Source organism: Fusarium phalaenopsidis (genome assembly GCF_050370095.1).
Source record: "Fusarium phalaenopsidis strain FUZ10S chromosome Unknown contig_32282, whole genome shotgun sequence".
Lineage (NCBI taxonomy): Eukaryota > Fungi > Ascomycota > Sordariomycetes > Hypocreales > Nectriaceae > Fusarium > Fusarium phalaenopsidis.
In genome coordinates this window covers 477,312-504,358 of record NW_028145415.1, presented here as the reverse complement: position 1 = coordinate 504,358, position 27,047 = coordinate 477,312, and the positions used below count along the sequence as shown (strand labels likewise).

Sequence of the window (27,047 nt, the reverse complement as noted above, 5' to 3'; positions counted from 1 at the left end):
TCTCCTCATGCATTATGAAGATGTCCACTCGGTGTATCAATATCTCGTTCACTTATCTATAGGTTCAAGGCAAGGGTCTTTCAGCGGAGCAAGTTAACAGGTTAGAGCCCGTTCACTTGTTTTCAGCTACCCATATTGAACCCTTGCCAGACTAACACTACCCACTGAAGCTTATCGGAGCATTGAGTTGCCCGTCCATGACTTGACAATGCTAGAGACTATCCTGGAACTGCATTTCCGGTTTCCACACGTGGGCATCATCTACTCATCCACTGGCTCAGTGCTGTGCTTGATGTCGGGCTTGACCTGGGCCAAAACCGCCTCAGCGTCCAACTTGGACGGAACTCCTTCGATGATCTTCTTGACACCAGCGACCTGGGAGTGAACCTCTCCATCGAAGAGAAGAGAGACTTCTTCGAGGGACAGATTTCGAGTCTCGACCCAGTATTTGGCCTTTGTTCTAGTTAGCTATCTATATATGGTGATGCGGTACAAAATACTCACTATGATTGCTAGTTGAAATAGGTTCCACCCGCCATTCATCATGTAGGTGATCCAGCCGATCTAGAAAGGCGTTAGCTCATCACTCATTACGCGTTGGCCGACTCACATTGTTCATTGCAATGGGGAAAGCAAAAATGGGGATCAAGATGGTCATGTTCTGCCACGTAATGCACCATGACATGCCGATGCTTCGAATCTGGTAGCTGAGAAGCTCAGGAGGATACATCTGCAGGATAGGAGTCCATCCGAAGCTGTAAAATCCCTGGGCCAGGAACATCATGGCGACGTTGGCGTAGATGGCGCTCTTGTTGGTCGAATCGCCGAACTCCTTGGTCAGAGCCCCGATAATGAAGAGGGTGACGGTGCACAGAGCTGTCGAGATGCTGGCCAGCATCTTTCTTCCGATCCGATCAGCCATATAAGTGCCGAACAGGCATATGATCAAGCAGAAGGCGTTGAGAACAACATTGACCTGGAGCTGGGCGGTTGAGTCGGTGATTCCGGCGTTTGTAAGCGCAGTGCCGAGGTAGTACGAGAAGATGTTGCTGCCTGTCATCATGCTGAAGATGGCGACGGAAAATACGAGCAGCATTCTCTTGCGGTATCCCTTGTTGATGTAGAGCTCCTTGATCGAAGGTGTCTCCATCTCCTTCTCGTAATCGAGTGATTCGCAAATCTGAACAAACTGAAGCTGTACCGCCGGATCCGAAATGTCACCGTCAGAGGTGACCTGTGCAATAGTGGCAAGCGCCTCATCCTTACGGCCCTGGTACGCCAGCCAACGGGGAGATTCAGGGGCGAACGGAAGTGCAATAATGGAAATGACGGTAAAGACAATCTGGCACAGCGCGGGAAGTCTCCAGGCCCACGTACTCTGCAGAAACGAGGTGCCGTACGTGATTCCAGCTGAGAGCAGGCCACCAACATAGTATACGTCGTTAATGAGACCTAGACCAAGGGTGCGGTGCTTGAGAGGCAGGGCTTCGGAGATGTAGACTGGAACTGCCATGTAGGTGCCACCGATGCCAGCGCCAAGGATGAACCTAGCAACAAGGAACATGGCAATGTTCTGAGAAGCTGCTGTGAGGGCACTAATTGACGGTCAACTACTTCTATGGTGTCTCGCGCGGATAGTTCAACTTGCCCGCCAATGATGGCCAGAATGGCCGAGTAGAAGAGCGAAGGCTTCCTTCCAATGTAGTCGGGGACCCTGGCAAAGCTGGCACTACCGATCGCCGCGCCGACCCAGATGATACCCGAGTTGAGAGCCGTCGTAGTAGGTGTGAGATTGAAGTAACCCGTGTACGCGGGCAGGATATTCAGAGCGTTCATCATAGAGGCATCATAACCCAAGACCTAGAAGAAATGTCTGATTAGTAGAGAGTGGCTGTGATGTTCGAGGTACACGTACCGAGCCAGTGTTGATGGCGGTGCAGATGAGTAGGATGTTGACCTGCCATGACTTTCGCGGCACCCATGAAGGGAACCTGGACAAGACGGAGACAAAAGACATGATGGCGATATTAGAGGAGGGAGTACTACGGTTGTTGTCTCGTGTTTCGTATCAACAAGTCAAGATCCATTATATAGTCGACCCTCAATGTGACGTCCCCCTCTACCCCCGCACGCGGCACAAGTTTATCTATTGCTCACAAGTAGCTAGCCTTCCCCGGACTGGAGTTATCACCGCATTGGGTAATTCGCATGGTCGATAACTTGGAGTTCCGCTCTAGCCTCCCCTCCATCTCGCTTATCATTGCCTTCGCCTACGAGATAGCATCCTCGTCCCCAACTTAGTGCTATCGGGTCCATGCACCCTTAACCTGTAGTCCCTGATGCTCATCCCTCATCTTACGGCTGTGTTATTTCCGTTGGGTCGCTCAGAAGCCCACCCACCGCTTCTTCGAGCCCTTGACCAAGCTCGTCCTTCACCACGTTGGTTCCTCCGAATATGCTCCTCCAAAGGCGGATCCTGAATCTTGTAGCCCCGATTCCCAAAATTTCATCCCACTCCCCCACCGGACATCTTTTTCCTTGTTCATCGCTCTTTTTCTCTCCCCCGCCTTATTCCTCACGCAGTTCACCCAACATGAAAACCCCTAGATTATCGCTACCCATTCGAAGGAGTAGGAGCACTTTGGGGTGGTGGATCTCGCGGGGGAGGAAGCCCGGGGCCGGACTTGGAGAGATCGCGGTCCACGTTGGGGTCCCGTCGGCGGCTCGTCGGCCAGCACGGCAAGAAGTGCCTCGAGATATCCAGTGACCGTCGAAAACGGCAATACTCGGTAACTTGGGATATACAAGACCAATAACAGATTAATCAGCGGTTCCAGACATTTCGATTAGGCACATCAGAGAGGCAAAAAGCGGTCGCCGTAGATGACCAAGGTGAGTTGCAAGGTCTTTGAGGTTTGGTCCCAAGGTAAAGGGCAAAGAAGACTTGAAAAAAACAAAGAACAGAGTCGAAGGAAAGGATGAAATTGAAGACCAAGAAATAAAGGAGAGAAAAAGGGTCACAGCTCGGTGTTGATCGCTATTCGATAGAGCTAAGACACGTCGCGTCGTGCTCCCAGATACCCACCAGGCAGGCAAATGAGTGCAGTGATGTATTTATTGGCAATAATGGGCTTTTATTAAGCTGTGAAGAGCATTCTCACTTACTAAGGACCTGCAAGTATGGCGCTATGATGGACTGACTGTCAAACAGCGTCTCTCCGCAGAGGACCGAGCCCGCGCGGGGCCTTGTCCGCGCGGGGCGTGGGCATTTCGGCGGCGGTGTCCACCATGCCTGTGAAATGTCGGTGGCTGCAAGCGATTCAGATCAAGACTTGGCCTGGCAGGGGTTCGATATCAATGTCTGTTACCGTCCAATGACAAGGCTAGAATCGCGACACAGCCAGTCGGCCTCTGCTCACGGAACCCAAACCCCTGGATTGAGTTCACTCAGAGCGGCCTTGAATATCATGCTAGTTTAATACCCGCGCGGCCCGGAGCCCTCTTCGGCACTTTGAGATACCCCCTCTCCGACTCCATCAGTTGGTAGCTGTCTGCTGCAGCTCTTGCGGGATTGCGGACTTGCGTGATCTGCCGTGGGAAAGTAATAGAAGGCTGGTCCTTGAGGCGGAATTCTACATGCAACCTCGCATATATAAACAATGGCAGCTTTCCGACAATCTCTTATTGCGTCTACATCTCATCTTTTACCTAAAACTGCACTAACACCTTTGGAAAGCCCCCAAGCATCGCCTACATCATGTCGTCTCTCGTCGCAGTCGCCGGAGGAACCGGCAACCTAGGCCGCACTATCGTCGAGGCCATAATCGCCGACGGGAAATTCCAAGTCGTCATCCTAGCCAGAGAGGTAGATCTTGGTGCCGTCCCAGTAGGCAATTGGCTGACAATCTTGCAGGCCAATGCCGAAAAGGAGAAGCAGATTGGGGCGAAGATCCTGCCCGTCAACTACGCCGATGTTGACGGCTTGACCAAGGTCCTTGAGGATAACAATATTGAGACCGTCATCTCTACTCTTAACACCATGGGTGTTGCGGAGCCGGAGCTGAACCTCATTACGGCTGCTGATCGGGCCAAGAGCACAAAGCGCTTCGTTCCGAGCATTTGGGGCGCCAAGTACACCCAAGAGTGAGGGTCCCCTAGTCCTGCAGGTAATTGAACTTGACGCTAATCCATGTCTGCCACTTTGAGCAGGATCTCCGACAGCTTTCCCATTGCAAAGGCGAAGCTGGCTGTCACTGCCGCCCTTGAGAAGACGAGCCTCGAATACACCTCATGGCTCATTGGATATTTTGCTGACTACTATATCGCACCCCACCTTCCCAGTCATATGACCATCCTGAGAGTTGTCATTGACATGGCTAACAACGCGGCGGCTATCCCCGGGTCTGGCGATGTCCCCGTGGCATTCACCTACACCGTGGATCTCGCCAAGTTTGTCTCCGCGTCGCTGTCCCTGCCCAAGTGGCAGCCCGAGACGTACCTCGTCGGCGACAAATTGACATGGAATCAACTTCTTGCACTCGCTGAGGCTGCCAAGGGTACCAAGTTCAGTGTGACGTATGATCCAGTGGATTCGTTGAAGGAGGGCAAGGTCTCGGAACTGCCCAGCCACGCAGCCATGTATGGCTTCCTACCCAAGGAGCAGCTGCAGGGCATCTTGGCGACATTTGAACTCATGTTTGAGGCCGGCCTGTTCAATTTGGAGGGGCCCTCTATTGTGAAGGATTTTCCAGACATTAAGTTGATGACGATGAAGGAGCTGCTGACCGAGGCCTGGGAGGGCAAGGAATAGGCATAGCCAAGGGAGTAAGGATCACTGCTGTCCTTACTCAGCTTTTTCTAGCTTACAGAACCAATCCCATTAGCTCAGGTGCATCACCTTTCTCATCAACTCCCAGCCCCCATCGCTTCGTCTCCGTTCACATGTCAAAATAGCCTTCTCTGCCAGACGATCAGAGAGATCTATTGAGACTTGGCGAACTCGATACGAACCAAGAACAGCCATCTGCGTGTCAGGAGGAATGTGGTCACGGTCAACATTAACGCTAGCCCCCTCTTCCTCTATCGTGACCACTTCACGCGCAATCCGTGCCGCCACCGCTCCATTCCATATGGTTTCCTTGTGCGTGGCGGTCTCGAGCATTGTGATAGCCCGACACCTCAGAGAAGGGACACGACACTTGAGAGCGGTGTAGTACAAGGGCGGTATCAGTCCGATGTCGGCTGTGAAGCTGAACCCTCCTGAACAATATCCTTCCGCCTTGTCTGCCACGATGGTGGTAATCGCGTCCTCCAACAGGTGCTCGCAAGTCGACACCACAGAGACAAAGGACTCCTCGAAAGAGTCAAATATTGATTCATCCGGCGGGGCGAGGCAAGTTGTCGTCATGACGACGGCCATGGTGTGATAGACCGTCAAAAGTGGGTAGGACAGTGCGTCTCGGACATTGAGCTGCGACGTAAGGTTGAGCCGGGAGACTTTGTAAGCGCGCTGCCAAAGTCGAAGACCAGTTAGGATGCGACTTTGTGTATCAAGGATCTCGATCGGGGCCTCTCGGACTATGCGTTCGCGTGGACACTGTACCGTGAGACAGTGGATAGCGTTGAAAAGCCCATCGAGATGCTGCCTTGCTTGGCTCATGGAGCCAAAAAGGGGAGGTGGAGCCTGGATGGTAGAGTCCGCGAGGATAGTAGCGATAGCGTATGACTTCGACTTGCAACAACCACCTGGGACGCGTCCAAAGAGTGATGATTGGGCATAGAGGCGGGAGAACGCCTCGGTCAGGTAGCTGTCGTTGATGGATTCTTGAGGGTGGCCCAGCACGATAAGGCCTTGTGTCCCCGCAGGCTGAAGGTCGGCCTGAAGCTGGCTGAGGAGATTTAGTCCGTTCTCGAGGTGAGTTTGGCCCTCCATGTACCTCCCTTGAAGCAACTCCAGGCAGACAAAGATAGCACACGTTATGAGAACCATTCGAGTCGACGAGGCGTCGCGGTCAGTCTTTGCAAAATGGGGCCGAAGACAGGCAATGGCCTTGTTGTACTGTTCCAAGGTGAAACGTTCTTGTTGTTCGCAGGATTCGCTGTTGATCTCTTCCTGCGGGCATGACCTCATGACCTCCAATCTGTGAGCAGAGCCCAAGGCCAGCAATGCATGAAGGACTGCGGGAGCTGTCACACTAGCCTGAAGGACCAACGTGTCCCAGAATCTTGAACTGAAAACACCGCACAGCTTAACGCTCGCTCGATGTCGAAACCAGTCAAAGCTCTCTCGCTCCAAGCCATTCCTCGGACCGACTCGAGAGCGAGTCGACAGATCATGCAGGGTCCGCTGCTGGAGATTGCCGGGCGTCACGGCGGGCCCTTCTCCCCAGACGCCGTAGCCGTCGCACACGCGGCCGGTGGAGAGGCATCGCCGGCAGCCTGGCCGGCCATTGTCGCATTTGAGCCGTCGGATCCTGTGGAAGGGAGGGTCAGATGGCATAGTTAGCTGGTTCTTGCAGTGGGAGACTCTTACTTGCAAGTACGGCAGCCGGATTTAGAGTAGATTCGCGTATTGGAGCTGCATCTCGTCTTCGGAGGACCCGATGGTAGTTTGTCCATCATTCGAGCAGGGGAAATATGTCCTTTCGGGTTCGTGTGCAGCGGAGATATCCAAGAATTGGACACGCCGGAGCAGGGAAAAGTAGTAGACAATCACGGGAAGCACCTGATTAGCTCGATCGCGGTTGTCCTGAGCCCATTCGTCGGAAGATGGTTCAAGTCCCACCTGACGTTGCGTAGGAAACACGGTTCATCTCGTTCGCTCGTGACGATCAGAGTGGAACTGAAACCAGGGGCATGATTGGCCTTGTCGCGATTTGCACGATGTGATTGGTCTAATCCTCCCTTGGTTTGAGCTACTCTCCGATAGAGTTTGGGAATAGCGTCAAGCTGCAAGGCGAGCTTCCAAGTACGCAATCCGAAAATGTTTCCCCTATCTCCGGAACAACTTCTCAATCATGCTGTCTCTCAAACTCCGCAATTCCGCCAGAAAGGCTACCCTGTTTCTAGTCCTTAACGGGAGACGCATTTGGTTAAATCCGGCACCATGGACCGGACATAGAGCTCACATTCCGGTATCTGGTGCTGTGAAACATATAAAACGCTCTCATGTTCATCATGTATCAACTTAAGATATCAATACCTCACACCATCTTACGAGCCGTTCTAATTTACCCTGGCTCTATAAGCCACGCAAGATTTAATACTATCTGCTTTCTACACCATCATGGCCCCTAACGACTATAATCCCGCAAGGGACATCCCACCTTTGGACGGCAAGGTTATTCTGATCACAGGCGGCAACATCGGTCTCGGAAAGCAGTCGGCCTTGGACCTCATAAAGCATAACCCAGCTGAGATCTGGCTCGCTGCCCGCAACTCCCAAAAGGCCGACGCCGCCATCACCGAACTCAAGGAGACAGCGCCTCAAGTGTCTGTTCGGTTCCTCCAACTCGATCTAGGCTCCTTCGACTCCGTCAAAAACGCTGCTCGCACCTTCGAATTCTCTATATCTCGTCTCGATATTCTCCTCCTCAACGCTGGCGTCATGGGCTGCCCACCAGGTCAAACCAAGGAAGGCTACGAGGCGCATTGGGGAATCAACCACGTTGGTCACGCCTTGTTGCTCAAGCTTCTGACTCCCCTGCTTCTCAGGACAAGGTCAGATTCTCGCTCTGAGGTGAGGATCGTCTCAGTCAGCTCTGTCGCCCACAAGTTTGGCGTCTCAGGCGGCGTAAAATTTGACATTCTCAAGACCAACGGAGGAGGCGAGTCGCCCAACAACCTATACGGCCAGAGCAAACTAGCAAATCTCATATATGTCAAGGAGTATGCTGAGCACCATCCGGAGCTGACATCCGTGTCCATCCACCCAGGCACCGTCAAGACGGACCTTCAAACCTCTGGCGGAAACCTGCTCATGCGAGGCTTCCAAAAGTTCATCGTTCCGCTCATTGGAGTTGAAGTACAGGAGGGTGCCAAGAGTCAGTTGTGGGCAGCCACAGCCAAGGGTGGTGTTGAAAGCGGAGAGTACTATGAGCCTGTTGGAGTTGCTGGACGAGGTAGTGCGTTGTCAAAGAACAAGGAGCTTGGCAAGAAGCTTTGGGATTGGACGGAGAAGGAACTTGCGGCACATACTATCTGAGCATCTGTTTAGCCTGCTTAGTTGCAGTTAGTGTGCTGGAGGACCCTTCTACCTGTAAAGAAATATTTGTAGATACGAGGCTTTTACGTGTCGTTTTCATGAAATGATCTCCGTATCTCCTTTTATAGAGAACAAGCCGAATTGGTAATAAAATAGTGAGTTTGACTACGCAAGAAATACTACTTAAGGTGACATATAGTCCCGCTTATTTCCGTGCTTAGTCTCCCCAACTTTATGTCAAACACCTTGCAGGTGCAACAGAAACCAAGCACGGGGAATCGGGCCGGTCTCCACAAGTAGTTGGGCTGCGAGGGGGGCCTACCCAAGACCAACAGCTATCTGACAAACTGCCAGTGTTGACCGCCTGGTTATGCAGGTTGTGAGCAACGCGACAGGCTGTTGTCAGCAACACTGATTCCTAGTTATCTTTCGTCCTTCCCAAGTATAATTCTGCTAGATCACCAAATAAGAACACACGCGATGCCTGGATGCCCAGTGTGCACAAATTTCAATCCCGGGTCTGCCCATGACGGGCCACCTGACGGTGGATCTGTCTCTAAGATTGTCTACTCGGCTTCAAAGGGATGCCACTCCTGCAAGGTATTGAAGGAATGCATCGAGGGCCTCTTCCACATTCAAGATGAGTCAGAATACACCTTCCATCTGGCAGTTCGTGATGGTTCTGAACCTGGTACTTGCTATCTTGATCTCGAAGTATCGAAAAAGGGATATAAATCCACGGGGATACAAATCTACAGGCAAGGTGAGACTTATCCGTTGTTAAAATCTTGCATATTTCTTAACCTTGAGTTCAACTCGATTAGCCGATAGTTGCCCATGGGACATATTCTCCAGGATCGAGGATGTGTCAAGCAGTTCATCTGACGAGAGCCTTACTTGGGTACAACAACAGGTACAGGAGTGCCTGAACAGTCATCAAGATTGCGATATCGCCTCAAGTTTCTTCCCGACGCGAGTTATCGATGTTGACTGTGGGAAAACCATAGTCAAGGTGGTCGAGGGGCTGAAGGGTGAAGACTATGGACAAGGCAAATATATTGCCTTGAGCCACTGCTGGGGGGACCCAAAGCACATGACCACCAAGCTCACCATGCACACCTTGAAAGATTACAAGTCTGAGATCCCTGTTTCTTCACTCCCTCAAACGTTTAAGGACGCTGTCGAATTTACGCGGAACATGGGCATTCGCTATCTTTGGATCGATTCTCTGTGCATCATTCAACCGGACAAGGAAAAAGACACAGAAAAGGACAGATGGCTTTCCGACAAAGACTGGATGCAGGAGTCGAAAAGAATGTGCTCAGTTTATGAGAACTCTTATTTGACTGTGGCGGCTGCTTCAGGTTCGGGGTGTCGTGATGGGCTCTTCCGAACCCCAAAACGAGCCGAAGTGGAGGGGTGCACCCCCAACGGCAATTCCTATCACCTCTTCGCCCGGGAAGTCCTTGGTCACTACAGTTCAGACTTTCCCCTGATGAAGCGAGGCTGGGTCTTCCAGGAGAGTCTCATCTCGCCACGAACATTATACTTTGGCAGACAGGAGTTGCTATGGCAATGTAGAGAAGTTTCTACGTGCCAATGCACCGGACTCGAAGATTGGGATGAACCTGAAGACGATTACCCCGACTTTCTCAAGCTTCCAACACGGCATGATCCGGAACTGCAAGCCAAAGTCGTCAACAAGTGGCATCAGCTAATCCAGGTCTACGCACAAACAACTTTGACCTACCAGAGCGACAAACTTGCAGCTGTTGAGGGACTTTGTCAGTATATTCTTCCACTGCGCAAGGGCAAATACCTAGCTGGGTTGTGGGAAGACTCTCTTGCTAGAGATCTTTTATGGAAGGTGGGAGACAGTTTGTCGACTCAAGGCCCAGTTAGGACTGAAGAAAAGAAGTCAGAACCAAGAAAGACGCAGTGGAGCGCCAAGAGATGGCTCTTCCCTACGTGGTCTTGGGCTTCGGTTACGGGTCGACTTTTATGGGACCTTGATGGCATGACCAAGGGAGTTACGCCAGACACATTCCACATCCGCAAGTGTGACGAGCCATTGAACATGGAGCCAGGGTATGAGCTCAAATTAGAAAGCGTTCTCGTGCCGGCTAAGCTGAGAGCTCTCCAGAAACGGGGGATGGGATTTTCCCAGGACTACGATCTGCGGAAGAAAGGGAAAGGTTTTGTCAGCTCAGACACAACTGTCTATTGTTTGCGCGTATTTTTCTTGGAGCTGGAAAGGGAGTATAGGTCACTGGTTCTGCATCGTTTTGATAACGCAGAGGACGTGTATGAGAGGATTGGCTTTTTGGAACATGAGGGATCGAACCCACCTCAGTGGTGGGAGTCGAGTGAAAAGGAGTGGAAACCGAAGAAACAGATCATCACTCTTGTTTAGTAGTTCTCAAGAGGCTATTTGCCCCGAGCCTGCAGACATGCGGGATAGATCTTAGCCAGGTTCAATATCCCGTCTACAAGCAAGGGCTGTTGGTGAAGACAACAGTCGGCATCATTAGATGCAAACTTATAGATTATTTGCATTGCGCTTGGACAGATTTCCTATCGACTACCTAGGCGACTTCACGTCACTGGCTTTACTCTTCCTCTCCAGAGGTAACCTTACCCTCAGCGGTCTCAACATCCAAGACGCCCCGGCCGTGGCCAGAAGCAGTAACAAGGTCTGGCTTCTCAGCCTTCAACTCAGCAAACTTCTTCTCGGCATCCCAAACCCAAGGAGTGTCAGCGGCAAAGAGAAGATCCATCTCCTCAAGAGTTCGCTGGTTACTCTCGGGGTAGAGAGCCCAGACCATAGGGATAGCCAGCAAGTTGCAGGCACCAAAGATGTGCAGAGTGTTCTCGCCAATGTTGGAGAACATGACGGGGCAGAGGAGGGTGAGCCAGCCGTTGCCGATACTCCAGCCAAAGACTCCCCAGGCGTTGCCTTTGGCTCGGACCTGAAGGGGGAAGATCTCGGCGGGATACAGCCAGGGAACGGTCAACCAAGTAGCACCGAACACAGAGGTGAAGATAAAGACGAAGGAAGCAGCCGCAGCTCCGTATGAGTTCGCCTTAGCCGTGTCTCCGTCTCGCGATGCGTCCTGGCCAAGCTTGGAGAAGGCGGCGGCAAGGAACATGGCAATACCCTGGCCGACAGCACCCCAGTACAGAGTCCAGCGACGACCGATGCGGTCGAGTGTGAAGACACAGATAAGGGTGGCGAACATGTAGAAGATGTTGTTGAGACCGCTAATCCACTGGGACTTTTCCGAGCTGAAACCAGCAATTCGGAAGATTGTGGGGGCGTAGACGGTGACACCAGCAATGCCAACCCACTCCTGAATGATTTGAAGCCTGGATATGTTAGTTGATCTTCTCTTCGTCAATATTAGATTGTTACTTACCAGATAACCAGCTGGACACGGCGTCCGGTGTGAAGCTCTCCAGAGCCAATGCCAAACAGCATGTGGATGTAAGAGTTCTTAGAAGACTCCTTGTTCTCGAGCTGAACAATGTTCTTGATGTCCTGGTACTCAGCCTGGGCACGAACAATCTCGGTCTCGTCAGATCCACGCAGACGGCGGAGGATGTACTGAGCCTCATCGTCGCGGCCGACCTTGACGAGCCAGCGAGGAGACTCAGGGAAGAACCAGACCAGGCCGAACAAGAACATGAGAGGGATGATCTGGAAAGCGATGGGGAATCGCCAGCGGAACGGAGAGGCACCTCCATAGATGAAGGAGAGACCAAACTCGAGCCAGTAGGCAACCACAACACCAAAAATGTTGAGGGTGAACTCGATGGCGATGAACTGACCGCGAGAAGTGTGCTCGGCGGTCTCAGTAGCCCAGACAGGAACAATGGCGTTCAGGATACCAGTCCCAATACCGTTGACGGCACGAGAGCAGATCATCCAGTTGGCATTCTGAGCAGAGCACTGCAAAGCGGCTCCAAGGATGGCCCAGACGGAACCAAGAGCAATAGTCTTGATTCTGCCAATCTTGTCACCGACCCAGCCACCGAGAAGGCAGCCAAAGAGAGTGCCAAGATAGTAAACAGACACAATACCGCCTTGCAACAGACTGTCTGTCACGACGGGGTCTCCGGTCTCTTCGTCAACGTAACCAAAGCCCATAAGGTCAATGTAGTGCTTGGCGTTGTTCACACCACCCATCATTCCTTGGTCATAACTAGACTTTTTGTCAGTTTTGATAGACGATTACAGGGGCTTGGCAGATCATACCCAAAGAAGAAAATGGACAGAGCTGCAATGCAGTTGATAGCGATGAGAAGCTGTCGCTTCTCAAAGTGGTTTGCCACATTGAAGCCGGGAAGACGCTCCATCTTTGGCGATTTGGTGTTGTTGGATATCTGGATATAGAGGAATGCCAACTTGTAATCGTGGAGCGAAGTCTGGGGCACTTATATAACTTTTGGAATGTGGAGGTGATCACTCCAGATGGGGTGAAACCACACATCTCCACATCTCGGATAACCGTATTCAACTAGACGACTTGCTTTAATTTTTTTCCAAGTTTTCCGGGGGGCGGAAACAGGGCCGCTCCTTGAAGGTGAGCCTGTGAGGCTCTTTGACGGTGCATGAACGTCACATGGTTTGAAGCCCATCTTTTCTGTGCGGGTTTGTTTGCAGGTGGAGATGGAATCCCCACGTTTTACGCGCACGAATCAGCATTCCATATGACTTCCTTTCTATGGGGTCGTTTTTTTTTTCTCTGCATGGCTCGTGACGGGGTCGCTAAGGCGACAGGCAACAGTTTAAAGAACTCGGGTGCGGATCCGTGGGGCGAAAGAGTTCCTGTGACATTGGAGGATTACATCTGATGGGACATGTCAAGTCATGTTACATATGCTATCTTTTACGTGAGCCTCGTAGCGTAGCAATAAAGGAAAATGACCCCATCCTCGGGCTCCAAGATGATCAACTCCTTCCGGGGGGAGGGGTCCCCATGGGCTCGGGATGTTCAATCAGGTCAAAACGTGGAGGGCCCAAAAGCCCACTCATTAGGCTCCCTGTGACAAAGAAGAGAGTCCGGCTGCCGTGTAGCCGGTCCGCTATGACGCTTCCTTATTCTTCTGAAGGAGGCTCGTGCCAAGAGCTGAATCCGCGGCTCTGGGACATGGGGGGGTTTGTGCCATGTGGGCAGACTCCGAGTTTCCGAAGCCACGCGGGTCCACCTGGAGGATCGGTCAAGACTTCTTGAATCGAAGCGTTTGAAGCGGCCGCCATAGTTCACGATGCCATCAGTTGTTGTTTCCGCTGTGCTGATGGAGTAGCAATCTTTGCCAAGATACACATAAGCGGCCTCCAGGTACGATCACTGCATCGCTAGTGTGATGCTCCTGGGAGGTAATATCGCTGTTTCTCTTACATGCCAGCAAAAGTGGCTGCTATTACACACTTGATCCAGAACTCGATACGCCAAGGCTCCCAGCAATACCGAGTACAAGGTCGCCAAGACGACGCTACCAACCGCAAGGACAAGGCACGCAGCGCGAATGGTTCGGTAGCATGTTCTTTGCAGGCGGTCCAGTAACATGACAGCGCTTCAATATAAGGACGTCCGCCATGCGAAGGGATCATGGAGAATAAGAGGCGGGAGATGGGATGGGGTGCTCCAGTATCTGGTACCCGTTGTCAGTTAACGGGGGCTGGCGAGGCCTCCCTGTCAGCTGGGGATGGACCGGGAAACCTTGGATGAGTGAGTGCGCGGACCAGGGTGAATGCCTCAGGCGAGGGGGAACGTATGACTGGGCAAAGAGAATGCCACTGGGTGTGATCTTGTCAGAGAATGTCGTGTTGCAATTTGTGTCTGCCTGAGAACCATCTGCTCTAGACTCACGACTCTCATCCAGTCTTGCGGACGAACAGAGCTGGCACATGCTGAGTACAGCAGATCTGACCCCGAAAATCTTTCCCGAGCACATAAGCGAAAAAATTACCCACGATAGCCATACTACATAAGTGAGAAATGTAGATAAGATAAAAGATTCCCCTCTCTAGCGTAGTACTTGTTAGATATCTCTGAGACGTCAGATGTTGCACACAAGGGTGGCGCTTACAACGGGCGCGAATTGTGCATACCTGAGCCCACCACACGCGTTCGAGAGAACCTCGTGAAGCACAAGCACGCTGCAGGAACTGACACTGCCCCCAGTTTCCCTTCAAAACTGTTACCTCAAAAGGGGGGTCGTCGCGAAGACGTTTGACGCGTCGAAGGACGTTCAGCCCGCATCAACGAATCAGGCCTAGCCTCTCATCCTTCGCGTATCGCTAAAACGTCACGGCCCTCGTCGATCTCGTTGCCAGTCGAATCATTTACCTTGTTGAAGACCGCCAGATCCACTCGAAACATCCACACTGCCTCGGTTAATCGCCGACGCACTGTGTAGTGGTGGAAAGCCTAGCGAGAGGACAGTGCGTATGTTTATTAATTTGCGGATACAAATGACGGGAATAATTTTTCTCGTCTGCAGGGGTTCTTGAATCAGGAAATGATCGGTTGTTACTCAGGCGATGGGAGGGAATTTTCTCGACGCGAGTCACACACGCTCCGAGGAACGGAAGAAGCAGGTTATTCTCGGGCATTGGACAGAGAAACAGGCATAGAGGTGTGGAGTGATTGGAATATGATTTTCAGTGTCACCTGTCTAGGTTTTTGACTTGGCGAATTCAATATCAAGAATCAAGAAGCCCCCTGAGTGACAGGCCACAAAGAAATAAGACGGCAGAAATAATCACAAGACGCTGGAGAAAAACCTAAATAACAAGCCTGTGAGATTAATCCTCATATCTTCATATCTTTGCTAAGGAAAAAGTGAATACGGAGAATTAGTAGTCCCCCATGAATAGTTTTCCAATGATATCACACTGCTTCATAGTTTCATAGCTTATACTTTTCTTCAAAATTCATCACAAGAGGAGAAGAAAGGGATATAAGATGAATATTATTAATTCTCTCATTAACCTAATTCCATCTTTATCATTAACTCTTTGTAGTCTTATGGGTATTTTTTGGCTAAAGGGTTGTTTGGGCCATTTGGTCAAGGGTAGGTTAAAGCCACCCACCAAAGCTGATAGTGTGAGGGGGTGCTGTCATAAATGATTTCTAGCAACGATCAAATCGTGCATTTAATGAAAAGAAGAAGAAAGAGAAAAATATGCAGTTATAATTAAGCAGCTAGACAAGACCCATTTATATGCTTATTACTTAGAGCAGGCGGAACTGTTGATTGTCCCTAAAAGCTTGCCTTGTCAACTCGAGGCAATCATGAACAAGGGCATTGATCACGTAAAACGGTTCTATCGAGAAATCTTGTTTTGACTTCAAAATTGAACCTGTTGAATCGCAACTGGCCAGCGTCTTATGTCTCCATCTTCAATTCGCGTTTCGTGCGAGACCGCTTAAATCACACCTTGTGCACCATGTATATGATACAAACTATGAATAAAAAGTGATGCTTATCGTTAAGAGCTGATAGAGTTAGAAATCTCCTGATTTTCCTTGCTGTTGCTTAATGGCTCTCCAATCACGCTCAGCCGCACTGTCTGTGGCTTGAGACTGGACCTTGATGTGCCAAGTCATGATGTCACAGCCCATGACGTCGTACAACAGCCCAGTCAGAGACTCCTTATCTCGGGTTGAGTGACGAATTTATTTCCTTTTCACAACATTTCGTGCGAATTTCAGTTTCATCCGTTCTCCACCTCAAAGCCAAGAACTACCAGTTTCCGGGCTCCAGCACGAATGGCCCAAGATGCAAACCCGGGCTATCCGGCCCCGGACTCCAGCCCGCCCCAAGGCACCATCACAGTTTACGAACGAAGCGAGCGATATCTCATGACGAGAGTCCTCCAAGCTGTCATCAAGCCATTCAGACCTGCACTGGTAAAGGTGGGAAAGATCGCTACAGAGGACTCAACCCGGATAAATGCACCCAAGGCCGCATTGAAACGATGCGACGTGGAGGAGAGGCAGGTTGAGGGTCTCTGGGTGTACGACTTGACAGCAAAATCGACTGGAAAAAGCATAGGGAAAGCCAGAGAAGGCTACCGACGCAGGATTATCTACTTCTCCGGTGGAGGATGGCAGATGCCACCGAGCAATCAACACTGGTCTTTCTGTGCTGAAATGGTGTCTCGTATGCCAGATACCAAGATCACCATCGTCTCTTCGCCATTGGCGCCGAAAGATCCAGTCTCAGTTGCATTCCCTCAAATCGAAAAAACATATAAAGAGCTCCTAAAATATGCAGCAAGGGCCGGTGAAGCTGTCGTCGTCGCTGGAGACAGCTCAGGAGGCAACATTGCGCTGGCTGTGGCAACTTGGACTTTGAAGACATCACAGGAACAAGATTTGGTACCTCCCACAGCCATTTTAGCCATCTGCCCTACCACGGATCTCCGCCACGAACACCCGGATATCAAGACAGCGGACAAGGTTGACCCGGTGCTCACCTTCTCGTGCATCAACTCTACGGCTAGAACTTGGTGTCCTGAACCAACAGGTTCGAGTCAGCCAGGGGACGATACGAGAGCGGGCCACAACGAGAAGGGGATGCGCCTGGACTGGAGCTTCGAAGACCCTCGAGTCTCGCCGATCCAGGCGGACCTTGGCGTCCTAGCCCGAAACTACGTCAAAGTCCATGGTATAACAGCTTCACATGATGTTCTCGGGCCAGAGGCTGTCGCGTTTCGTGACAAGTGCAATAAGGAGGGGATCAGGGGCGAATGGCTTGCTTGGGATGGACAAATGCATTGCTTTCCTTTGGCGTTCAAGTACGGGCTCAAGGAGAGCAAGGAGGCCATGGATTTCGTGGTTGATGTGCTGCAGAGATCCTGATTGATTTGAAGAGGATTGTATTTTGGGAATCCTGTTAATGGGATTGCAAGCGGGAAAGAAGGGCTGATGCTATCAAAAGAATATTAATGCTTTGCTTTTGATCTGCCTTGAAGCATGCACACTAAGTGCACACATGAGTGATTCGGCAATTATCTCATTCGCTAGCAGAAACCTCCGCGGCGGTCGCGCATATGGGAACTTTCCCTGGCGAGTATTAGGGCCGCTAGTTGACCATCAACTATGCCGAGGGCGTCTTCATCGGCTATAGGCACTTCGATACTCTTCCGGCGGCCAAGGTCAACTTGCCCTTTGGCCACTCGGACCTTGTCATCTCACCAACTTCCGAAGATTGCTGGACCGTTAGAATCAAGGTTACCAATACTGGCAGCCTCGAGGGAGCGACAGCCGTGCAGGTCTGCGTGGGCAACAACACTTGGCAGCCCGAAACCCCCCATCAAGACGTTGACTGGCTTCAAGAAGCAAACCTTGGCGCCTGGTCCCTCGGCAATGGCTGGCGTACCCGTCCGAGCCCGCGACTTTTCATCTAGGAGCGAGAAGCAGCAAGAATGGGTGGCTGAGGCTGGTGAATACATCTTTTGTGTTGGGGGAAATGCTGCAGGCTTGGTCGAAAGGAAGAAGGTGTCAGCAAAGTCTCAGTCGTATAAGCCTTAGAATACATACGAGTTGCTCGTATTTTTAAGCCTCATCTCCACCTTAAGCTACTTTTTCAAACATCACGAAGTTGAACGACTTCCAATAACCCAGTGTCTTTCACAACTGAAACATTGTGCTTCATACCATAGAACACAGCTAGAGCTAGGTTTAGTCAGGAACACATCGCCAGGACGCCCATGCCCGATGCTTTCCCGCCAGGCCAAGGAAAGGCGATAGGCATTACGGTATGTGGAAACGTTTAGCCTAAATACCCCAGGATATCGCGGATCCTCCGCACTTTCACGACTTTCTCCGGACGCCGAGTTCCAACCCCGCAAGAGATCAGCTGCCGATCAGGAAGTCGGATGATATAAAAACTTTGAAGAAACAATTTTCCACAAATCGGGTTCTCTCAAATCAGGTTGCAACTCCCTGCTGGACTGCAACTATACAGTTTTGTAATAAGAAACTCTATGAGCTCGGCTGGAGTGTTAATTTTCCACCACTTGAGGCTTGCAAAGTCTATTGAGATCATCCGACGGGAATAATCACATCTGGTATCTTCGGGTATTTGCCTCGTCTTGGCCGGAGAGTGCCAAGGCGGAAATGTTTAAGATTCGGGCTATAAGTAAGCTTAACAGTATGCATACAAAAGACCATGTAGAAAGGCAACCATCTCACTGCGAGTCTTTGATAAACATGTTTCTGCACGGGCTTGCTCTTTCAACGGTTATCACAGCCGTGACTGCAGCTGCGGCACCCAAGCCCGCCTATGCGCAATGGCTGACAGACTCCATGATCCGCTTTGGTGTCCAGCCTGGTATTGGGTATGGAGAAGCAACGCTCTATACAGGTTTCGAAAGCGTCCTTGATGCTAGTAAGAACAAAACGCTGAACGACATTTACCGCTCCCACATCGATGCAGCTCTCACTGATGATGGTGTGATAAAACGCTTCAACTACTCTCACTTCTCGCTGGACAACTACCGCATTGGAAACAACATTTTGTACTGGTATGAAAAGACTGGAGAAGAGAAGTATAAGCTCGCCGCGGATTCGATCAAGGAAATGATTGACAAGCACCCACGAACTCCAACGGGAGGACTCTGGCACCGACACGTCGTGTACCCCAACCAAATGTGGCTGGATGGCATCTACATGGCAGACAGTTTCTACGCCAAGTGGGTTTCACTCTTTCAGCCCAAGAACCAGACGGCATGGGACGACATTGCCCTCCAGTTCGACAAGATCGACTCAGTTACCCGCAAGAAGAACAACCTCCTGGTTCACGGCTTTGACGAGAGCAAAAAGGCTGTCTGGGCTGACCCCGTCACTGGTGCTGCACCATTGATCTGGGCTCGGGCCATTGGATGGTACTACATGTCTCTACTGGAAGTGATCCCGCTCTTCCCTGACAGCCACCCAGCTAAGAAGAGACTTCTTGGATACTTTGTCGATCTATCAAACGGTTTGAAGAAGTCGATAGATGAAAAGGGAGCTTGGTGGAACATCATGGATAAGCAGTATGAGGACGTCGATGGCAACTACCTAGAAAGCAGTGCAAGTGCTATGTTTGTCTTTGGATGGCTAAAGGGTCTGAATCTTGGATTCCTCAAGGAGAAGAGCTACGGAAAGGTCGCTAAGAAGGCCTATAACGCGCTGATCAAGCTGTTTGTCACCAAGAACGACAATGGGACTATCAACTGGGAGGATACTGTTATTGTCGGGAGTTTGGGTAGCAACGCTACGTTCCAGGTAAGCTTCACTACTGACATGTATTACTCGGAGACTAACAGGAATAGTATTATGCTAGCATTGGACTGAGACAGAACGACCTTCGTGGAGCTGGGTCTTTTATTGTCGCGGCTGTCGAGTACGAGAAACGGTATCACTAACTTCGCCCCCAAGACCATCAAGAGGTTGAGATCTTTGGCTCTCGGTAGAGGTTATCGGGTCATTATATGAGAAATGACTTAGATATATCTAGATAGCCTAAGGCCGATAGCAGCGTGGCGTCTTTTACCTTACAGATGACTCAATGTTGACTTGAGGTGATGGCATGCTCATTTAATCCAAGCGTCTTTGTCAAAGAAGTCGTTAATGAGGATCAGATCATTCTAGACTCATCCAAAACCTCTTAAACCCACAATCACCGCTTTCCGCCAAGGCTTCAATATCCAATACACGACGCTAGATCAGGCTATCTGTTTTTCGTATTCCGCCAAGTCGAACACAGAGGGGCACTCTTCGGGATCTATAACCCTTTCGAGTTGCGAGATAAGCTAAACATGACTTTGTTTTGAGGTCTGACTCGCTTTGGTCCTTTATCTTACCCACTTAAGAAGCGTTACTCAAGGATCGGATTGCGACATGGCGAACCGGGGGAGCACGTCATCCACCCCGCTCTTCGCAGCATCACATCCCCGGCAGATCGACTCAACATGACACCCGTCCAAAAGGGGAATTTTGCAGAGATTGGCTTGGTTTGTCGGGATGATGCCGCTCGGGGTTGCAACGAGGATAAGCGAGTTGGCATAGCGTGGTGTTGCAGGTAGGGGCAAGTCGCTAGGAGGACCACGTTGGCCATCTTATCATGACCCTCGAGTTCATTGTTGTACAGAAATCAAGGATGTAGTTGTACGATAAATCATGACTTGAATTTGATTTGAATCAAAACGAGGGTAAGTATAACTAACTAGGTATCACCAGGTGCCAAGTAGAGTGAATCCTAACACTACATCCTCGGAAACGCTACGTTCTCCTAGCGGCCGACAGCATGTTACAGGGACATGCATCAAAAGATTCCAAACGGCGCTTGTCACATCAAAAACACACCCGATTATGCAATCCGCCAAGCCATCACCTCTGCATGGGTTCGCAGCACTCCCCCATGCTAGACCAACACTAACGGCCGATCACGGCAAAGTCTGTATCGTAGCAATCTCTGTTGCACAGGCCCGTGCTACCTTGACTAGCTAAAATGTCTTAAACTGCGCCGTTCCTTGATGCAACTTTCCTTGCATGATCCTTCGACTCTGCAGTTTCGACATACTTTCTCGAAATGGCTGGCCCCGCAAGGAGAAAGTGGTATCAAATTCAGTGGTATTCTGATACTGATACCAAGGAGGAGCGCAAGTTTATCATCAAGCTTGATACTCTTATTGTTCCTTATGCGGTGCTTGCATACTGGGTCAAGTACATTGACCAGTCGAACTTGAGTAAGTTTTCAGGGTTGGTATACCGCTCATGCTTTCTAACACCACCTAGACAATGCCTATGTGGCTGGTCTCAAGGAGGACCTTGGGTTCAAGGGCAATGAACTCGTTCAGCTCCAGACCTTTTACATCATCGGTGCCGTCGTCGGCCAGATTCCCTTCTTCTTCCTTCTGACCTACATCCCCATCCACTGGCTTCTTCCCTTTTTGGATGTTGCCTGGGGTATCTTTACTCTTTTGCAATATCGGGTGACAAGCTTTGCTGAGCTGGCTGCCTATCGCTTCTTGGTTGGTTGGTTCGAGGCTGCGTTTTTCCCGGTGATGCACTATCTTTTTGGTATGTCCTTCAACTGCGCACCAATCTTAGCAATGCTCTAACTCTTATAGGATCCTGGTATCGTGGAGATGAAATCGGTCGGAGAGGCGGCATCTTCTATGTTGGTCTTTCCCTCGGCACCCTAACCGCTGGTCTCATCCAAGCCGGCGCCTCTTCCCGTCTCGATGGTGTGAGAGGTCTTGAAGGATGGCGATGGATGTACATCATTTGTGCAGTAATCACCATTCCCATCGGTATCTTGGGTTTTTTCGTCCTTCCGGGCACACCTGATCAACCCAACCGCCGTGTCCTCACGCAACACGACATTGACGTCGGAGAGCAGAGGCTCAAGCGCGCAGGACACCAATCTCACGGGAAGATGAAGTGGAGAGACTTGAAGAAAATCATTCTCAGACCTCAATTTTGGGGCATCATCCTTGTGGACGTGTTGTTCTGGAACGCTGGTATTCACGCCAGCTCTGGTTCATTCTTGCTCTGGATCAAGAGCTTGAACCGGTTTTCTCCTGCACGAGTCAACGAGTTGGGAACTATTGCACCTGCTCTCGGCATCTTTTACACGCTTTTCGTGTGTTTCGCGTCAGACCTGGTACTTGGTCCGGCTTGGGCTATTACCATGGCTCATACGTGGAACATCATCGGCTTGATCATCCTCGTTATATGGAGAGTACCAGAGGCAGCTCTTTGGTTCGCCTTTTCTACGATCTATTCAGCATACTCCATGTCTAGTGTCTTTCACGGCTGGGTCAACACTCAACTACGCGCGTCACCCGCGGAACGGTCATTCACGTTGGTCTTGATCAACGCTATTTCCCAGTCTTCCACGGCTTGGACCCCTCTACTCGTCTTCAAGACCGTGGAGGCTCCTCGTTTCCCCAAGGGCTTCGCATTTTGCTTGGGTTGTGCAATCGGATTGCTCATTTCCACTCATGCACTTCACCTGTACTTGAAGAACAGAGAGTAAGTCAAGGTCCTTGTCCCGAAATACAAGTAGGAACTAACAGTTTTCTAGCCCTCAGGCGGAGCAACCAGCTACACTTCAGTCAGAAGAGAATGGCACGTTCCCTGTTGACTCTAAGGAGGCGCCTGTGAGTCAGACAAGGAAGGGAGAGACAAGCGAGTGATTGGGGATTGAAGGTGCTCTTCTGGCTTTCTGACTGAGGGTCATGTTGGATATAGAATCAAATCTGCTGAGTAGCATATATGACCCAAATTGCCTCGGTACCTGTCAGAAGGTATCTTCTACTCTTGCTGTTGGCACAGTGGTTTATTGTGTTTCACAACGTCACAAAATCTCGGCAGAGCGATTGTTGATCAAGTATCACGTATATTCACAGAGAGACTTATTCTGTAATTGCATGAGAACCCACGATAGATCGCTCACCTGGAATCTAAAATATGATGACCATAATACCTCACCAATCACGCCCAGTATGATATCAAAAAGTGCGATGCTATCAGCCAATTGCCCGTGTTCGCCGATTGCGGAGGCAACTTGACTATTCACTTGGACTATCAACACCATCGAGCCAGCCAATCTTCCAAAGACGGCAGTTAAAACGCGAGATTTAATATCAACCCCGCAAATGTAGAGGGCGCCTAATCTTTGACATGATTGTGACATTCATATCGGGATGACGCCAGCTTTGTATCAGCGAATAGCAAGACGCCTACAATCCCACACCACCATACCGAGGAAACGCCATTGTAGAAGAGGTGCGTTAGATGGGGAAACCAAAGACGTGCTCACGGCCTGCAGATTTACCCCTCTGATCTGCCAGTTGATGCGGGTATAAGTATTCAAGTGTAAACCCGGCCTTGAGTTCAGAGAATTGAAGGTAGTGCAGTTGCGGAAGATCAAACAAACAACGCGATTCAAAATGGCATCCACGTCAACAACAGAAACTTCCATTCCCATCCGTGGCAAGGATGAGAAGAAGAAGCAAATCTTGATCAATGCTTTTGACATGTCCACCGTTGGGCATCTGTCTCCAGGCCAATGGAAGGTGAGTTCTCGGACCATGGGCTCAGTTAGTTAGGGGAGTTGCTAAAGAAATTCAGAATCCTGTGGACAAGTCTGCGACGAAGCGAGATCTGCAATACTGGATTGACCTGGCCAAGCTCCTAGACAAGGGCGGCGTCAACGCCCTGTTCCTTGCAGACACGTACGGTGGATATGACACATATGAAGGAAGCTTGGATAACTGTATCCGCCGTGCTGCCCAATGGCCGATGACAGATCCAACTATCGTAAGTTTACTAAAATAAACGAAAAAAACATATGCTGACTCCCCCATAGCCCATCACCGCCATGGCGGCTGTGACTAAGAATCTCTCCTTTGCCATCACCGCCTCTACATCCTTTGAGCCCCCATTCTTGTTGGCTAAGAGATTCTCTACTCTGGATCACTTTACTAAAGGTCGCATCGGTTGGAATATTGTGACCTCCTGGAAGAAGGCTGCTTTCAAGGCCATCGGTTTAGAGAGCCCGATCCCACACGACGAAAGATACGCGCAGGCCGATGAGTATCTGCGCGTCTTGTACAAGTGGGTTGGGATATACTCCTCCTACAAGGCAGAGATGCTAACAGTGATAGACTGTGGGAAGGCTCTTGGGCGGATGATGCCATCTCCCCCAACCCAGAGCTCGACAGCTATGCTGATCCTGACAAGATCCGCACAATTCACCACCACGGCAAATTCTACGACATTGACACACGGCACATTGTCGACCCCTCGCCCCAGAGGACTCCATTCTTGTTTCAGGCCGGTACATCATCAGCCGGCTCTACCTTTGCCGCATCACACGCAGAGGGCATCTTTGTCTCGTCTCATTCACCCGCAATCTTGAGGCCCAAGGTCCAGGCAATTCGCAAGCAGGCTGCCGATTTGGGCAGAGACCCTCAATCACTCAAGTTCTTCGCGACGTTTACTCCAATCATCGGACGCACTGATGAGGAGGCCCAGCAAAAGTTTGAAGAGGTGAAGAAGTACGCGTCGACCGTTGGTGGCCTTGTCCTAGTCAGTGGATGGACGGGCATCGACTTGTCCAAGGTCCCTGTTGACAAGGAACTCACTGCCGCCGACTCAGAGGAACCTCACAGGGTGCAGAGTCTTCTTGATGCCTTTACAGCAACAAGCGAAAAGGTTCCAAAGTGGACGCCACGAGTTATTGCTGAAAGAGCTGCCATTGGTGGCCTGGGTCCTGTCTCAGTCGGCAGCCCACAGACCGTTGCAGACGAGATGGAACGATGGATTCGAGAAGGAGACTTGGATGGGTTCAACGTGGGATACGTCACGACTCCTGGGACGTTTGAAGAGGTTGTTGAACTGCTCATTCCTGAGCTTCGACGTCGAGGATTGTATCCAGAGGCACCCAGCAGTGATGAGGCTGGTCATACGTTGCGTGAGAGCGTGTATGGTCAGGGTCAAGCTGGACTGCGGGATGACCACCCAGGAACAAAGTACAAGTACGATGTGTACAAGGAAGACTAGGTGGCATCGAATCTTGGAATACATGAAAATTGAAGGATTACACAGCTCGTGAGAACTGGTTTCTGGCTGTGCATCACGAGAACTATCCTGTTGAGTGATCAAGTGGCTACTCTCCTTTCTATCTCGCAGTTCGGGCATTGATTGTCGAACAGAACGCCTCAAACGCAGCATTATCCTTCGCCCACGTCCCCTCCTCTGGCTCGTAACCCTCTTCATCAAACAGATGAGACCAGAATGTCTCTTGCCAAGGTGTACTAGTGACATCGACATCGTACTCGATATACTGCAACTTGTATGGCCCACGCCCGTCGATGCCGGTCCCGTTCACGTACTTACCCGAGTCTCACACCTGGAAAGGATCCTCGACGCCGTAGTGGCTGACTAGCGGCCCAGGACAGTCAAAGCTCCTGTGCGTGTTCTGAGATAGACGGTAACGCAGGACGTCTTCGTCAACGTCCCGAAAATCTTTAAGGACAGACTTTAATGTATCTTCTGGCGCCTGGTGCCATTCTCCATGACCCATGCGGAAAACCCTCAGTGCCTTCAGAGACGTAGCCCACCGGGTAAGCACATGATGCCATCTCATCGGGTACTCGTGCATCTCAGAATCCGCCTCGTCGAGTACGGTGCTGAGAGCAGGATATCCGGGGTCGTTTGCATCCAGTGGACTCGCCTGAAGAGCTTGGAATAGGATGGGACAGTCGTCAAGATACAGCTCTTCCAAACCACCGCTTTCGTTCTTCTGCCCGATTGTGGCAATCCAGTCAATCTGCCAGTCGTGACTGAAGATGTATTGCCCGAGCGCAAGCACTTTCAGTTGCGGGAAATTCATGCTGCGAAAGTCCATCTTTGGGAGCCAGCCCCAGTATTCATTATAGTACAGCGACAGAACTCGCAAGCGGTCGCTGATACTGGGGGCTAGCCACGTTTCGGGAAGATGGTCGAAAAACTCGTACTTTTCTTCATAGTAGACGCTGCTCTCATTCATGCTCTCGTCCATCTCTGTGGCGATGAGCAGCTTAAGGTCGATTAGGCTTGGTAGGGACATGACTTTCTTCAAGGCTCCCGAGGCAACCAGATCATTGTCGTGAAAATCGGCCAGGTTTGTGACTGTCAGCTCCTTCAGCTGTATGACCTGATCAAACGGGACGCCAAGATCATCCTCAGGATCAACGTGCTTGCGGGTGTAGTCACACCACTGGTGCTCGCTCTTTTTGTCAATCTCGACCTGTTTATCGGGAGTCCACATGCCTGCAACGCAGTGGCACACCGTATCGAGGACACCGTATCGAAAGTCCCACGTCTCCTCGATGCTCACTCCTCTCCGAGCATCCTCGCCGCAATACTCGTTAAATCGGAGGTGGAGGGCTGTGAGGTAGCCGAAACAACGTAGATATGGCAGAGCATCCATGAAAGAGGTAGGGAATGGATACCCCCAGTTGGAGTTGTATGAGAACTCGGGGCCAACTGAGGTGTCCACGGTGAGTTCTCGGACTAGGTCGCGAAGCTTGGGGGACTTGGCGATCTTGACGAAGCGCTCGGCAGAATTGCCAAAGCCCTCAAGACGCAGGTTTCGATAGACCCAGGGTCGGGCAATATGGTCAAATCCAGAAGAAGCGAGCCTCAGGCGAGACAGGCTTGGTTTAAGCAGCAGGGCGCAAATGCTGCCCCAGATTTCGGGCGGAAGCAGCGGGCCGCCTGAAGAATTTTGGTTCATGACTGGTATGATAATGGCCAGGCTGCGAATCTTTGAGGACAGTGTCGATAGAGGTGAAGAGGATAAGAGCTGGTTGTTGTTGCAGCTGTTAGATTTGGCTGGCGCCTTCAATGGCTTGGTATAGCTTTCTTAATTAGGCCTAGTTTATCTGATAAGCTAGAGATTACCTAGCTAGCTATTAAAGGCATGTGGCTACCCTTAGAGTAATTGTATACAGTCTAATCCGATATCTCTACCCCGTCTAGTCCGTTAATCTTCTTTAAGTCCTTCTCTACCCAACCTTTTGGCAAGAGAGTGGTTGCCCAAGCCAAAACCACCTTCCCTCCTTTCCGAACTTCGTTCCGCAGATCCTGCTTGGTCACTGCCTTCACGATTGATTTGGCCCAAATGGCCGCAGGGATGTTGTCTTCTGTGACTCCAACCCCATGGAAGGAGTCCTCACTATGGTCCCGCGCCACAGAGTACGGGGTGTTGGGTGAGCGACGGCAGTCTGTGTCGGGTTCGCCGAAGGCGTTAATGTTAGACTCCACAGCTCCAGTCTTCAACTCAACGACCT

General features: G+C 50.8%; 10 protein-coding genes across 10 annotated transcripts; 6 read left to right on the top strand and 4 right to left on the bottom strand.

Moving 5' to 3' along the window:
* Positions 1–261: 261 nt before the first annotated feature.
* Positions 262–2,017, bottom strand: LRP88_01919 (uncharacterized protein; the record flags this gene model as incomplete). The annotated part of the gene is made up of 4 exons (XM_083238591.1): positions 262–453; positions 611–1,573; positions 1,645–1,860; positions 1,916–2,017. 4 exons carry the CDS (start codon positions 2,015–2,017, stop codon positions 262–264), a joined length of 1,473 nt encoding a protein of 490 aa, XP_083105699.1.
* A 1,740-nt stretch (positions 2,018–3,757) lies between these two features.
* LRP88_01918 (uncharacterized protein) lies at positions 3,758–4,810 on the top strand (the record flags this gene model as incomplete). Its single annotated transcript, XM_083238590.1, has 3 exons — positions 3,758–3,865; positions 3,914–4,131; positions 4,210–4,810. 3 exons carry the CDS (start codon positions 3,758–3,760, stop codon positions 4,808–4,810), a joined length of 927 nt encoding a protein of 308 aa, XP_083105698.1.
* Positions 4,811–4,879: 69 nt separating this feature from the next.
* On the bottom strand, positions 4,880–6,499 carry LRP88_01917 (uncharacterized protein; the record flags this gene model as incomplete). Its single annotated transcript, XM_083238589.1, has 1 exon — positions 4,880–6,499. The coding sequence occupies one exon, from the start codon at positions 6,497–6,499 to the stop codon at positions 4,880–4,882; it is 1,620 nt and encodes a 539-aa protein (XP_083105697.1).
* Positions 6,500–7,285: 786 nt separating this feature from the next.
* Positions 7,286–8,203, top strand: LRP88_01916 (uncharacterized protein; the record flags this gene model as incomplete). The annotated part of the gene is made up of 1 exon (XM_083238588.1): positions 7,286–8,203. The coding sequence occupies one exon, from the start codon at positions 7,286–7,288 to the stop codon at positions 8,201–8,203; it is 918 nt and encodes a 305-aa protein (XP_083105696.1).
* Positions 8,204–10,812: 2,609 nt separating this feature from the next.
* On the bottom strand, positions 10,813–12,559 carry LRP88_01915 (general substrate transporter; the record flags this gene model as incomplete). The annotated part of the gene is made up of 3 exons (XM_083238587.1): positions 10,813–11,569; positions 11,620–12,405; positions 12,459–12,559. The coding sequence occupies 3 exons, from the start codon at positions 12,557–12,559 to the stop codon at positions 10,813–10,815; spliced, it is 1,644 nt and encodes a 547-aa protein (XP_083105695.1).
* A 3,422-nt stretch (positions 12,560–15,981) lies between these two features.
* LRP88_01914 (alpha/beta hydrolase fold-domain-containing protein) lies at positions 15,982–17,076 on the top strand (the record flags this gene model as incomplete). The annotated part of the gene is made up of 1 exon (XM_083238586.1): positions 15,982–17,076. One exon carries the CDS (start codon positions 15,982–15,984, stop codon positions 17,074–17,076), a length of 1,095 nt encoding a protein of 364 aa, XP_083105694.1.
* A 1,353-nt stretch (positions 17,077–18,429) lies between these two features.
* LRP88_01913 (glycoside hydrolase family 88/105 protein) lies at positions 18,430–19,625 on the top strand (the record flags this gene model as incomplete). The annotated part of the gene is made up of 2 exons (XM_083238585.1): positions 18,430–19,485; positions 19,533–19,625. The coding sequence occupies 2 exons, from the start codon at positions 18,430–18,432 to the stop codon at positions 19,623–19,625; spliced, it is 1,149 nt and encodes a 382-aa protein (XP_083105693.1).
* A 1,166-nt stretch (positions 19,626–20,791) lies between these two features.
* LRP88_01912 (major facilitator superfamily domain-containing protein) lies at positions 20,792–22,403 on the top strand (the record flags this gene model as incomplete). The annotated part of the gene is made up of 4 exons (XM_083238584.1): positions 20,792–20,948; positions 20,998–21,282; positions 21,333–22,239; positions 22,292–22,403. The coding sequence occupies 4 exons, from the start codon at positions 20,792–20,794 to the stop codon at positions 22,401–22,403; spliced, it is 1,461 nt and encodes a 486-aa protein (XP_083105692.1).
* A 756-nt stretch (positions 22,404–23,159) lies between these two features.
* Positions 23,160–24,774, top strand: LRP88_01911 (luciferase-like domain-containing protein; the record flags this gene model as incomplete). Its single annotated transcript, XM_083238583.1, has 4 exons — positions 23,160–23,285; positions 23,341–23,529; positions 23,579–23,826; positions 23,877–24,774. 4 exons carry the CDS (start codon positions 23,160–23,162, stop codon positions 24,772–24,774), a joined length of 1,461 nt encoding a protein of 486 aa, XP_083105691.1.
* Positions 24,775–25,117: 343 nt separating this feature from the next.
* Positions 25,118–26,491, bottom strand: LRP88_01910 (uncharacterized protein; the record flags this gene model as incomplete). Its single annotated transcript, XM_083238582.1, has 1 exon — positions 25,118–26,491. The coding sequence occupies one exon, from the start codon at positions 26,489–26,491 to the stop codon at positions 25,118–25,120; it is 1,374 nt and encodes a 457-aa protein (XP_083105690.1).
* Positions 26,492–27,047: the final 556 nt, after the last annotated feature.